Source organism: Triticum dicoccoides, chromosome 5A (genome assembly GCF_002162155.2).
Source record: "Triticum dicoccoides isolate Atlit2015 ecotype Zavitan chromosome 5A, WEW_v2.0, whole genome shotgun sequence".
Taxonomy (NCBI): Eukaryota; Viridiplantae; Streptophyta; class Magnoliopsida; order Poales; family Poaceae; genus Triticum; species Triticum dicoccoides.
This window is the reverse complement of record NC_041388.1, coordinates 540531786-540542941: the sequence shown is the minus strand read 5'-3', so window position 1 is coordinate 540542941 and position 11156 is coordinate 540531786. Positions and strand designations below refer to the sequence as shown.

Genomic DNA, 11156 nt, shown 5'->3' with positions numbered 1-11156 from the left:
TAGCGAACGGTGTGCACGCGAGGGGAGAGGCCCGACGGCCGTCGGGCCGTATAGTACTGGGCCGTGGCCCTGGACGGGGACTTCACGCCTGGGACGTGGATCAGGTCTTCTGTTTTCCGCCTAGGCCATGGATCGGATAATGAGACCGTGATGGGTGTTGCTGTCTGAGCCGGTCGGCGGGTCATCCCTAGCATGCACGTGCGGTCGAGAAAAAAAAGCATATCCAGCCATTAACCTCGTTCCTTCTGGAGACAGCGGCTGGCCGCCGAACTGAAACAGCTTCGTAGGAGAAACAAATCAGGAAGAACAGCCAAGGGCAGCGAGGCTGTGGTCACGCGGAGTGGCTGGGTGTGGGACGCCCTAGATCCGTCGCTGGCCTGCACGTGGATGGACGAGGAGGGCATGGAGTTTCTGCTTGATGCGGTGGATAGGTCAGTCAAACCTCTCCTCACTCCCCGGTCAGATTTGGGCTGTGCGTATGCTGTGTAGATTTTCCCTAAGCGATTCGCTGCCCCTACCGTAGGTTTCCCGTGCGGGAGGAGTTTGCTGATAACATTGAACAGCCAGATCTGGTTCCTCTTCTGTATTTGCTACAGAACGGGGGCGGCGGAGAGCAAGGTGCTATTGCGGCGAACCGTGGTTCTGGGGTGGCTCAGTTGGCCGGTGGAGATGTCTCGCCCGACGAGCAGGGCGATGCCAGGAGACGGCGAGTTGCGTCTCCGACGAGGTCTGCTCAGTCAACCGACCGAGTTAATCCAGAGGCCCCTAGCTGGACTAAACGGTTAGCAAAAAACTACTTTGCACTTATTTGATTGCAACTTGCAACTGCCATATAAGCAGGAGGGAGGGTTATGTCATGCTTAATACCAACGCATGGAGAGTGGGAACACATCAAATAAAATGAAAATCCAATGTGCAATCAAATCTGCTTCCTTGCGTGTTTGGTGCAGTGCTGTATCAGAATTCTGCTAGGCTCGTACAGATTAACGGCTGGGGGGTGTGCAAAAAAATTGTAAACTGTCGTGTCTGGGTAAACTTATGCAGTTAAGTTCCAAACAAATGCAGGTTGCATCTTGGGAGTGCGCCACCAGACCGTTTGCCATGCCCATCCAGGATGACTGCTCTGGAGTTAACAATCCGCAAATATGCGGAGCAACCGGACAAGAGCGTGATGCGGCCTGAACTAGGCCTCAGCTTCGACTCGTTGGGTGAGGCATATGAATTCTACAATCTTTATTCCTGGGAGATCGGCTTCGGAATAAGATATGGGAAAAGCAGACTAAATGCTCAGAGGACAAAGACGATGCAGGAAATTGTTTGTGGATGCTCGGTAAGTGCCATTACACGTGCACATGGGATTATTGTGGACGCATGGGAGCACGCGGAATTGATATAATTATTTTTGTGTGATTATTTCCCTGCAGGGAAAACCGGAAGCAGAGAACAGCAGATCATGCTGATGTGAGTGCCCAGCACTGATTAGGTTGTTGTGAGTATCGGACAACAGTTGCTACATCACTGAACACCGAGAAAATCACAACCATTCTCTGTCGCTGACTATGGGTGAGAAGGTGCACTGGCCGTCACATAAACACATAGATGTTTACACCAAGGATCTGATTAGGCAACTAAGGGAAAACAATGTCAATTTGGGAAAGGTGTACAACATAATTGGGAGTTTCTTCGGGTGTGTTGAGAAGGTGCCATTCACAAAGAGGACACTCGGGAATATATGTGGAAAGATTAGCCGTGAACAAGCTGACGATGAAGTCTGGAAAACGCTTGAAGTGTTTGCTGACATACGTTCAAGAGATCCAGGGTTCACCTATGTGGTGCTGGCTGACAAGACAAGTAAGGTCAAAAATCTAATGTGGGCGAATGGCAGCAGCCGTATGCAATACAAATTCTTTGGGGATGTGGTAACGTTTGACACGACGTACAGAACAAACCTGTATGATATGCCGTTCGGGTTATTTGTCGGAGTTAACAATCATTACCAGAGCATCATCCTGGCGGGGGTGTTAATGCGCGATGATCAAGAAGAGAGCTTCGAGTGGGTTTTCGCGGAATTTCTTCGTATGATGGGCGGGCCTGCCCCCAGAACTATACTCACAGGTCAGCGCTATGCAATAAAAAAATGGAATGGACTAACAAAAATATTTTGATGGATGTCTTGCACATGATATGTACAGGATAAGTAGAAAATGAGCTCAATTCTCCAAAAATCCAGTAAACTAATTTTTTTTAAAGGTGACTGGTAAATTGATTTTATAACTGCAGACCAGTGTAGGGCGATGGAGGTCACGATCAGGAGAACTTATCGTGACACTGTCCACCGTTGGTGCAAGTGGCATGTCCTCAAGAAGGCGAAGGAAACGTTGGGCCCACTATACACGAAGAAGAGCGATTTTCAGGCTGAATTTCACAAGGTAGTGAACCACATGTTAACGGAAGAAGAGTTCGAATCAGCTTGGGCAGCGCTGCTGGATAAGTACAACTTGAGGAGTCACGCCTACATGACACAAATATATGAAACCCGGAGGAAATGGGCCAAGCCATATTTCAGGCGTGTGTTTTGCGCAAAGATGGCAAGCACCCAGCGCAGTGAGAGCGCAAACCACATGCTGAAGTCATACATGCCCCCTGCAAGCCCAATGCATGTCTTTGTCAGGCAGTATATGAGGCTGCAATTTGACAGAGAGCGCGATGAAAGCTACAAGGAGAAGAGGCCCATGATAGTAAGTTTCCCTTCCGCCAGCTTGGCCAAAAAAAATTGTTTCCGATGCATGAAAAAATCATATGAGGAGATCTAAAAAACTCCGTGCCCTGCTTTTTTTGTTTCACCTTCTTGATTGGTTCAATTGACGCAGGGGGCCCGGTAAGATGAACTAACCTCGCGATAGAGCGCCATGCCAGCAAAATATACACTAGGAACATGTTCGAGCGGTTTGGCGAGCTCCTGGTTGAAGGAACCGCGTACAATGTCACTGAAGTCGATAGGATGAGGAGATACATCACCACTCACAATAACGCAGCGAAAAGGGAGAAGTGGAGCAGGGTTGAGTATGAGGTAACAATAAACGAAGACATGTCGATCTTCAGTTGCGAGTGCGGCAAGTTCGAGCATACTGGCATGCTTTGCAGCCGTTCGTTGAGGGTAAACAAAAAGTTGTCAGCAAGGATTTTATTACAAAGTAACAAAGAATTGCGGGCTTGTTGACATGTTATCTTCTTTTGCCGTGTAGGTGATGGAAATTCTTCACATGGAGGAGATACCAAAGCATCACATCATGAAGCGGTGGACGAGGGACGCGAGAGATGTACTGCCTGGGCACCTGGTTCAGTACCAGAAAGACAGTTCACAAAACCTGTCATTCACATACAGGCATGCAACTCTATATGTGAAAGCTATGGAAGTCGTGAGGATGGGAGACGCAAGTGCTGCATCATATGATCATGTGAACGCGGCTCTCGACGCTGTGCTACAGAGTGGGGCAGCAATTGCGGAGAAGAGAGATGGCCTGGCTTTCGAGGATCGGCTCGTTGAACATACACCTGCAATACCAGGCCCAAATGGGGAACTAGCGTTTGTCCCGCTGGGCACTGAACAATGCCGGAGCCCCGGTCATTCTGTCAGTGTGAATGCAATGCAAAATCTAGCAGCTCCAGACAAGCATAGAGGTGCTGGGAGACCGACAAGCAGCCGAGAGAAGGCTCCGTACGAGGGGTTAAGCAAGAGGACAAGATTCTGCAGCATATGCTGCCGCGAAGGTCATAAGAAGACGATGTGCCCAGAAAGGGGGGATGCGCCAAAGAAGCCACGAAAACCTGGCAAATGCAAGAACTGTGGAATAGAAGGGCATCGACGGAATACATGCAAGAGGCCGCTTGGGGTTGCCGAGCACTGAGTTGTATGGAATCGGAATGGCTCATGTTTCAGTGATTTGGTTGAGCGATTTTCCTTGAGTGTTTACGGTGGGTGAGCAATGCATCTGTATTTTTATCAGTGTAGACAGCCTGTGTACGACGATGTATCTGAGAGCACAATCTTTCTTTCTGTAGCGCTAAAACTGATAACTGAATTTTCCAGCAGCAGCCGTGGTTCATGCTGTTCTGTTGCTTCAATTTGAAAAACGTGGATACCGTGACTGCTGGCAGAAGAGCCATTCCAGATAAATCAAGCAATCAGGCTGCTGGCATTTTTCCCCCCGGAAACGACGTCATTTTCATGTTACATTTTTGACACCTGGACGACATGCACACAGACAGGGTGCGCGCGGTGACAATGTGTGTCCTGTCCTCATTCAAAATTCAAAAAATGAGATTAATGCATGACGAAACTGCGTCCCAACTCAAGTGCTGAATAAATAGGAGGTGCAAGGGTCGGCTGCTACACAGTTGATCCCACAGCGCCATTCCCATCCCGACTTTGAATTTTTTTGAAACCGCCCGCTGCATACGACGGGTCTCTCCTCTGCTGAACCAGAATGGAGCGGCACAACCATGGGCAGTGAAGAGCTCGTGCCGTTCATCGTCTCCGATCTGCAGGTAAAAATCTCCCTGTCCAGCAAAATCTCCTCTTCCTCCTGTGTCTGCATCAGCATTGGCACGGATGGGGGTCCTGACCAATTGGTCACCTTATGCAGTCGTCGTCGGCAAAACGCGTCGAATCCACAGGGAGCGCTTGGAGTACAACTGATGACCCACTGTTCGTCTTCTACGGCGATGGAGAGGTGAGCCCTGGTGACTTCGAATTTCACTTTCTTCCCCCGAAAAATTCTAATGTTCAACCCCCGCGTGCTGTCTGATTTTTTCTTAGGGCGATGCGATCCAGCAGGAAGAGCCTCGGGCGGTTCCTCATAACCAAGAGCTGGATCAGAAAGCTGACCGAGTTCCAGCAGAAGAAGGATTCAGTGATTACGATCCAGCAATCCCTGACCAGTCCACACACAGCAATGGTGGCTCCGCCGTGGTGTCTGCGTCCGGAGTAGTTGACACCAGCGGAGAGGATGGTCCTGACGATGAGAAGGAGGTTAGCAGCCAGCCCACTAAACGGCGGCGTACAGTCGAATAAAACGTCTAGTATACTAGGGATGTTTAAGTGCGAGCTTAGACTTTTCTGCTTTCGCATGCATCGCCGTCGCAAGGCCATGTGGCGCACTTGATTGTCTGTGTGTGTGTGTTCTATGCTTTCCTTGTGGATTATGAGTTGATGTCCACGTCTAGTGTATGCCGCTGTCACTTGAATGAGAACGGGATGGTATAATGAAATTTTCTGCATCCTAATTATATTACATCCGTACCATTATAAGGAAACAGCCGCCGTCGTCGGTGTGGCGTTGTATATTCAATAATATTTGGGTGAGCCTGTAGGAGAGTCATTTAATTAATAATTTTGACCCGACGCTGATGATGCTTATTGCCGTCGTAAAAAAATCCGATTAGGCCGACGACTTGGGCAATTAGTATATTTCTCTACGGACGAGGTTAATTAATCTGATGAACGACCGGTCGGGACGGAGGAGCTTATTAAATGCTTCGGGTGGTTGAGCGTTGGCCTGCGTCCGCTTCCCCCAAGTGCAGCTGCTGCACTGAGCTGGTCCATTATTCCTTGTCCTTGGCGCGGACCGCGCCGAGAACAGTGATTGTACTGTTCCGACCGGGACCGAATCAGCTGCATAATTCGTCTGTTGCCCAAAGCGTACAACTCTTGTGTCTTTCTGAATGTGGGCACACATGGAACACATCTCACCGACACATGGCAAGGAGAACCTAAGAAAAAAGGAAAAATCAATGAGTGAGAGATAGAGTGGGGTGCGATAAAAATTTTGGGCGGCTGGGGTCAGGTAAGCGGTAAAGATTGACAAGACTACACATAGCCGCGTGGGAGAGACCGCTCGTGCCCTCAAGTGGAAAAGCTAGCTCGCCTGCTAGCCAGCTAAAATGAGAACCCATCTGCCACCCTCAGCAGTGCTACTTCGCCCCCCGCCACTCCACTCTCCCCCCAATACACTGTTCCAAGAAGAACAAGATCTGGTGGCCGGGATTTGGGACGACGACTAGTTCTCATCCGCCGGACCCGGCATTGGAGAAGGTGATGTTTCCTCCGTGCGGTCTTATATTAATCCGCTGCTCTCGCTTTCTTGGGGTCACTTTTTGTTATCTATAGCGAACGCTTTTTGAGGATGGTGCTTCTGTTTGGTGGCTTTTTCTCACTGCCTTTCCATCATTGGGCGATGTAGGTTCGCCGAGATGGAGCCACCGGATCCACCAAGAAAAAGGAATCTGCCTGACGAAGCGGATGGAAGAGAAAGCAAGAAGAAAAGGGCAAGATCTGTCGGACCCATGGGGGTAGCTGGAGATGGCGACGGCGCACATCTGGCCATGCCAGATGCTCCGGGGGAGCGTTCTTCAGAAGGCACCACAACTGTCTCGGTAAGCAACTGCACTGCATGAACTGAATCCACTGATTAAAGATCTGTTTCTCAGATATTTTCCCCATCCACTTCTCTCTCTCGCTAACGATACTCATGGAACCATTATGCTGACGCATGCGAGCGTGATTTTCAAAATGATGCAGGATCCGGATGCTGATGAGTTGGAGATGCGAACGACGACGAAGCGGAAGTGGAAGCGGGTGCTCGTGGACGAGTACATCGCAAGCAATGCCAATAAGCGTAGGCCTCGGCGTACGCTTGTAGTAGTACCGAGGACACCACCGCCTGATGGATATGTTGTTCCTGTCATTCCGCCAGGCCGTCTTGCGGAGTCTACTGTCCTTTGAGGTAGAGTCGTCAGGTGCACTTGGAGCTGCCATCAGATCGTAAGCCTGGGGTTGCAGTACTACCCGAAAGTTCATACATCAGGCATGGCTAGTTTGTTGACCACTGTGTGGAGTGGAGAGGTTGATAGAAGGTTCTACGCTTGGCTGCTGAGTAGATTTAGGTGGGAGGATATGAGTTTCACATTCCCTGATGGTCAAATTAGATATTTTACTCCCAGATCGATTGTCCGTACATTGGGTCTAAAAAATCATGGCCGGCCAGTAAGCTTGCTTAAATTAAAGCCGAAGGACAGACAAAACCTAACATTAAGAATCAGAACAATCCTGGGGCTAACAATCCATGCTGTCAATGACCTTATTAACAGCTTGAAAATGTTGGATCTTGACCAGCATCAGACCAGGGTTTTTCGAGATGGCATTCTCGCTATTAGCAGCTGCTACCTGTGTTGGTCCAAAACAGTCATACTCATCGATACCCTGGGAGATGTTTGCGTGTGTGCTGTGCAATGGTGGCACTGGTGAGTTTGATTTAGCAGAATGGGCATTTCAGATCATCAGAGCAGCTGTGAAAAAACTTCTGAAATATTTAGACGCTGGACTCAGGACTCTGATAATAGGAGCCCTGTTCAAGAATTCGTCCGATTAACCAGTTAACTTGCCGATTAATCCCTACTCGTAGGGTCACCGAGTAGCCGATAAACTGATAAATCGTCCGATTAATTGATTAAATGGCCGATTAACTTGCCGATTAGACTATTAATCCCCTACTCGCCAACCAACCGAGCAGCTACCAGTTAACGATTTCCTCAATAATGAATAGGAGGCAGCCACTTGGGACTGCTTGTAAGTAACATTTACATAAAAAATAAGATGTTTCTATATTTTTCCTTTCGTGGTTTGTGGCGCCTAATTCTTGATCTAACATCTGAATTTTGATTCCTGTGTTGTTTGCATATCTGACAGCCATGGTTCTTCGACTGGATTGACTTCGGGGTATATAACGTAGAACAGCACACAGTCCCACGGATCAGCGTTTACACAGGAGAGATATGCAGGAGGCTTATTTTTCTCATCAGGGAGTACCCAGGCATATTCCCCGTAAGGAAACAAATCCTTTTCCACATGAGTAACAAAAAGATATTTCTTAGTCAGGTTGCCATCTAGCAACACATGTGCCATTTCACAAAGAAACTTTCCTTTCTTCATGAACAGACAAAACCCCAGGATGAATTCGATCATCTGGATGAAGACTGGCATGATGTAGTCGGCGAGCCTGGTGGATTCCTACACCATGGAGGTAAATGAAGACATTTGTTAAGCATGTAGATTGTTCTCTCCCAATTAATGTTGTTGCAAAAAGATATATAAAAAGAGATTGGTGAATCTATTAACAATGATCTGATCTGTTATGAACCAAAAAAGGTCAACGAGATGCGCTCCGAGCAGCTGAAGCCCTCATTGCTGCCAGCCAATAAAATTGTAGGCCATATCAAGAGGAGCATCACGACCAGGGACACGCAGGTGGCTCGGACAGAAACACAGAAGGAGATAAAGGTAAAGGGGTAGCTAACAAAAGTTCAAGCTCATCGGACAGCGACAGTGATGTTGAGCTGCTCGATCCGAGCGTTCACCTAGTAAGGACAATCTTTCGGGCTGAAAGGAGAGGTTCGTATCCGAGCTTTTGTACCATCAATTATGCGAACTAGTGAAAAAAATATATTTGGGTTTTGGCCCCATGCATATGACTAACACAAGTGGCAATTTCAATTGCAGGGGAAAGCATAGAAGCTCCAGCAACTAGCGTACGGATCCCGGGGGTGGGGGCGGGTGCACGTTCTACAGGCAAGTTGTCTACTACAATGAAAAAGGGGTTGTAAATAAAAAAGGTTACTCTGAGATATGCAAAAACATGAAGCTGACCGCCACCATTTAAACTTGCAGGTCCACGTAGCCTTAACCGCTTCAGGCAACGGCTGCTTATGAGGAATAACAGCAACAATGAAGTGGGTACAAGCAACACCGGTGTTCTGGCTGTCAATCAAGACCGGGGTGCTTTGCTAAGGAGCAGGGGGAGCACCTTAGAGCAGAGTTGTCTGAGATTGAAGCTCAAGCAAAGTCTGACCTTGAGTGTGAGTACCTATAAACTGCTTTTATACCTTGCACTACCCGCAGCTACGCTATGAAATGAGTATCATATATACCAAAAAAGGTTCTGTGGGTACTTAAACCAATGTGCCATCTATTTCACAGATGCCAGATCGCATGGAGTTATCAAACCTAGAGAGGCGAGGCCTGGCTGTACTGGAGTTGACTGTCCACATGGAGGCAATGACGAGGAGAGGAAGGATCGTGTGTGCAACTTAGCTGCGGCTGCGCTGGCTGTAGTGGAGCAAGCTATGGACAATCCAGAACTCTTTGAAGGTACTCAACTTGAACCAAATGATACATCGATTTGGGTAGTTCAGGCTTTAGTAGAAAAAATAACAAAAATGTTGGCTACAGGAATATTTGACCAGGCCAGAGCGGTGCTTTCGGGACTAGGTGTTGAAGGATATACTGAAGGTAACTATTGTTGAACACATCCCACTTGTGTTGCTTATGTTTTGGGTGTGTAAAAAAATTTGGTTTCCCGAAAACAAAGATTCGGCTAATACGGATGTGTCTCGTTGAACAACAGATGTACCTCAGATGAATGGAAACGACAACAATACACCACAACGTGAAGAGAATGATGGGATCAATTGGGAAGATCTAGAGAGGGAGAGCCAGGAACTTGTGGAAGTGGGAAACTGTTAGCCATGCACTGATGCACAACTGACCATCATCGCCCCTGCTGTCAATGGTGATAGCGTTAGCTCAGGGGCTCCTTATCATGGAGGGCGTGGAGGAAATACACGACAGGGTGATGTGGACAGCAGCAGGAAATGTCGGTAGATGGAGGTATGATTTCTATGGTTAATTTCCTGTACTGGTCTGAAAGCGTTGCACACGAAAAAGGGCATATGAAAAAAGCTAAGACTTCCTTCTTGTGTTTCAACAACTGGTAATGATTTGATGGGCGTATCATCGCTGGTACCAAGTGATTATATGTAAGAAGAAGAGGATGGAATAGGTGTGCAAGCCTAACTTCGTACAATATGACCTAGAAAGAAAAAGTCTCTTATTTAAACATAAGTGCAAAAAAAATGAAGAAAAAAATTCCGTTGCCATTTAACACTTTTGTGTTTTTTCCAGAGTTGGACGATGAGTTCCTGGCTGTGGCAACGCAGGTGCCCATAGATTACACAATGCATAGCGAGGAACTAAATAATGAGAACAATTTGTTTGGCCTGAATAACTTAAGGGACATGCTTGCTGCACTGAATACATGCATCAGATGGATAGCATGGATAGCAGGTACTACCCTGTTGCGAGTTACTAACCGATTCACTATAAGAAAAATAAATTACGGAAAAGAGTGAAACCCTCCTAACCTCTTTACTCTTTTTTCCAGCAACGATGTGGTTGGGAGCGCAAGGCCGGGAGATGATGAAGATGAAGACCCTCCTCCCAATGGGCCAATCTTATTGGGTTGGCGTGGCACTGAATACTGAGAAGATGCCCGTCCCAGCAGACAAGAACTTCTTGACCGAGTCCAGCATGCGACCCGTCCGCACGCACTAGATGTTCAGACATCATGTCGTTCTGCACCTTCCTTTCATCGTGATGGCAGAGGTAAAATGCTTGTGCGGAATCAAAGAAAAAATTCTGCCCAGCCGAGTTCCATGTCAGGCGTGCTGTCCTTATGCGCCTGTTTCTTTTTCTTTCTGTAGATGGTGGTGACGATCAACCTCCTGGGAGTGGGATGACATTGCCAGAGGGTGGGTCAGCGTCTCGCTTTCATCAAGCAATTATCAAGCATCTTCATGCCTGTGCGCACCATGAGAAAACACCTACCAGTGTGGAAGCCGGTGAGCATGCAACCGAGCGTGGTGATGCAAGAGAGCTTGGACCGCATGTCACACCTCGTCCGCGAGCCTTGGACGTGCAAACAAACTGCCGTCCTGGACCTTCATTCCGTCGTGATGGTGCTGGTAATTGCCTCCTGAAGATACAGTATATCATTAATCTACCTTTGCAAAATCTGGCTTTCGTTGCTGTAATCTTGGGACTGAAATGCAGATGGCGGCGACAGGAAGGCTCCTACCAAGATGTTGCCATCTGGAGCTGGTGGTTCAACCTCTCGTTTCCAGCAAGCAGTTCAGAACTATCTGCAACGATGTGGGATTAAATACACAGTGAATACCACGGGTAAAACGCATGATGTAGCGCGTGAAGATGGATACACAAATGAGCAGATCACTGTTAGGAGAGATTGGGGGGATAAGTACCC

General features: G+C 47.9%; 3 protein-coding genes and 2 long non-coding RNA genes across 12 annotated transcripts in view; 4 read left to right on the top strand and 1 right to left on the bottom strand.

The window, feature by feature from the left end:
* Positions 1-237: 237 nt before the first annotated feature.
* On the top strand, positions 238-4125 carry LOC119302636. Its single transcript, XM_037579678.1, has 7 exons — positions 238-431; positions 524-781; positions 1066-1330; positions 1425-2115; positions 2281-2738; positions 2871-3157; positions 3246-4125. The coding sequence occupies exons 1-4, from the start codon at positions 388-390 to the stop codon at positions 1458-1460; spliced, it is 603 nt and encodes a 200-aa protein (XP_037435575.1). The 5' UTR covers positions 238-387; the 3' UTR covers positions 1461-2115; positions 2281-2738; positions 2871-3157; positions 3246-4125.
* Positions 4126-4334: 209 nt separating this feature from the next.
* LOC119302637 lies at positions 4335-5248 on the top strand. Its single transcript, XM_037579679.1, has 3 exons — positions 4335-4548; positions 4647-4733; positions 4820-5248. The coding sequence occupies exons 1-3, from the start codon at positions 4504-4506 to the stop codon at positions 5072-5074; spliced, it is 387 nt and encodes a 128-aa protein (XP_037435576.1). The 5' UTR covers positions 4335-4503; the 3' UTR covers positions 5075-5248.
* A 738-nt stretch (positions 5249-5986) lies between these two features.
* On the top strand, positions 5987-7438 carry LOC119297773. Its single transcript, XR_005145734.1, has 3 exons — positions 5987-6094; positions 6243-6435; positions 6581-7438. It is a non-coding gene; the product is annotated as an uncharacterized LOC119297773 (long non-coding RNA).
* A 134-nt stretch (positions 7439-7572) lies between these two features.
* Positions 7573-11156, bottom strand: part of LOC119302632 — a 10746-nt gene continuing 7162 nt past the window's right edge. For 6 of the 7 annotated variants that reach the window (XR_005147683.1, XR_005147682.1, XM_037579673.1 and 3 more), the window contains 4 exons: positions 10971-11034; positions 10721-10868; positions 10258-10617; positions 7573-8068 (listed from right to left, as the gene is read on the bottom strand). The gene's annotated coding sequence lies outside the window, so the exon portion shown is untranslated. The remainder of the gene's footprint in view (positions 8069-10257; positions 10618-10720; positions 10869-10970; positions 11035-11156) is intronic. The other variant, XM_037579675.1, reaches the window with a different exon arrangement.
* On the top strand, positions 8213-10417 carry LOC119302635. 2 transcript variants are annotated; one of them, XR_005147686.1, is made up of 5 exons: positions 8213-9205; positions 9287-9346; positions 9462-9896; positions 10019-10180; positions 10278-10417. It is a non-coding gene; the product is annotated as an uncharacterized LOC119302635 (long non-coding RNA). The 2 variants fall into 2 exon arrangements; XR_005147685.1 differs by having other exon boundaries at positions 9462-10180.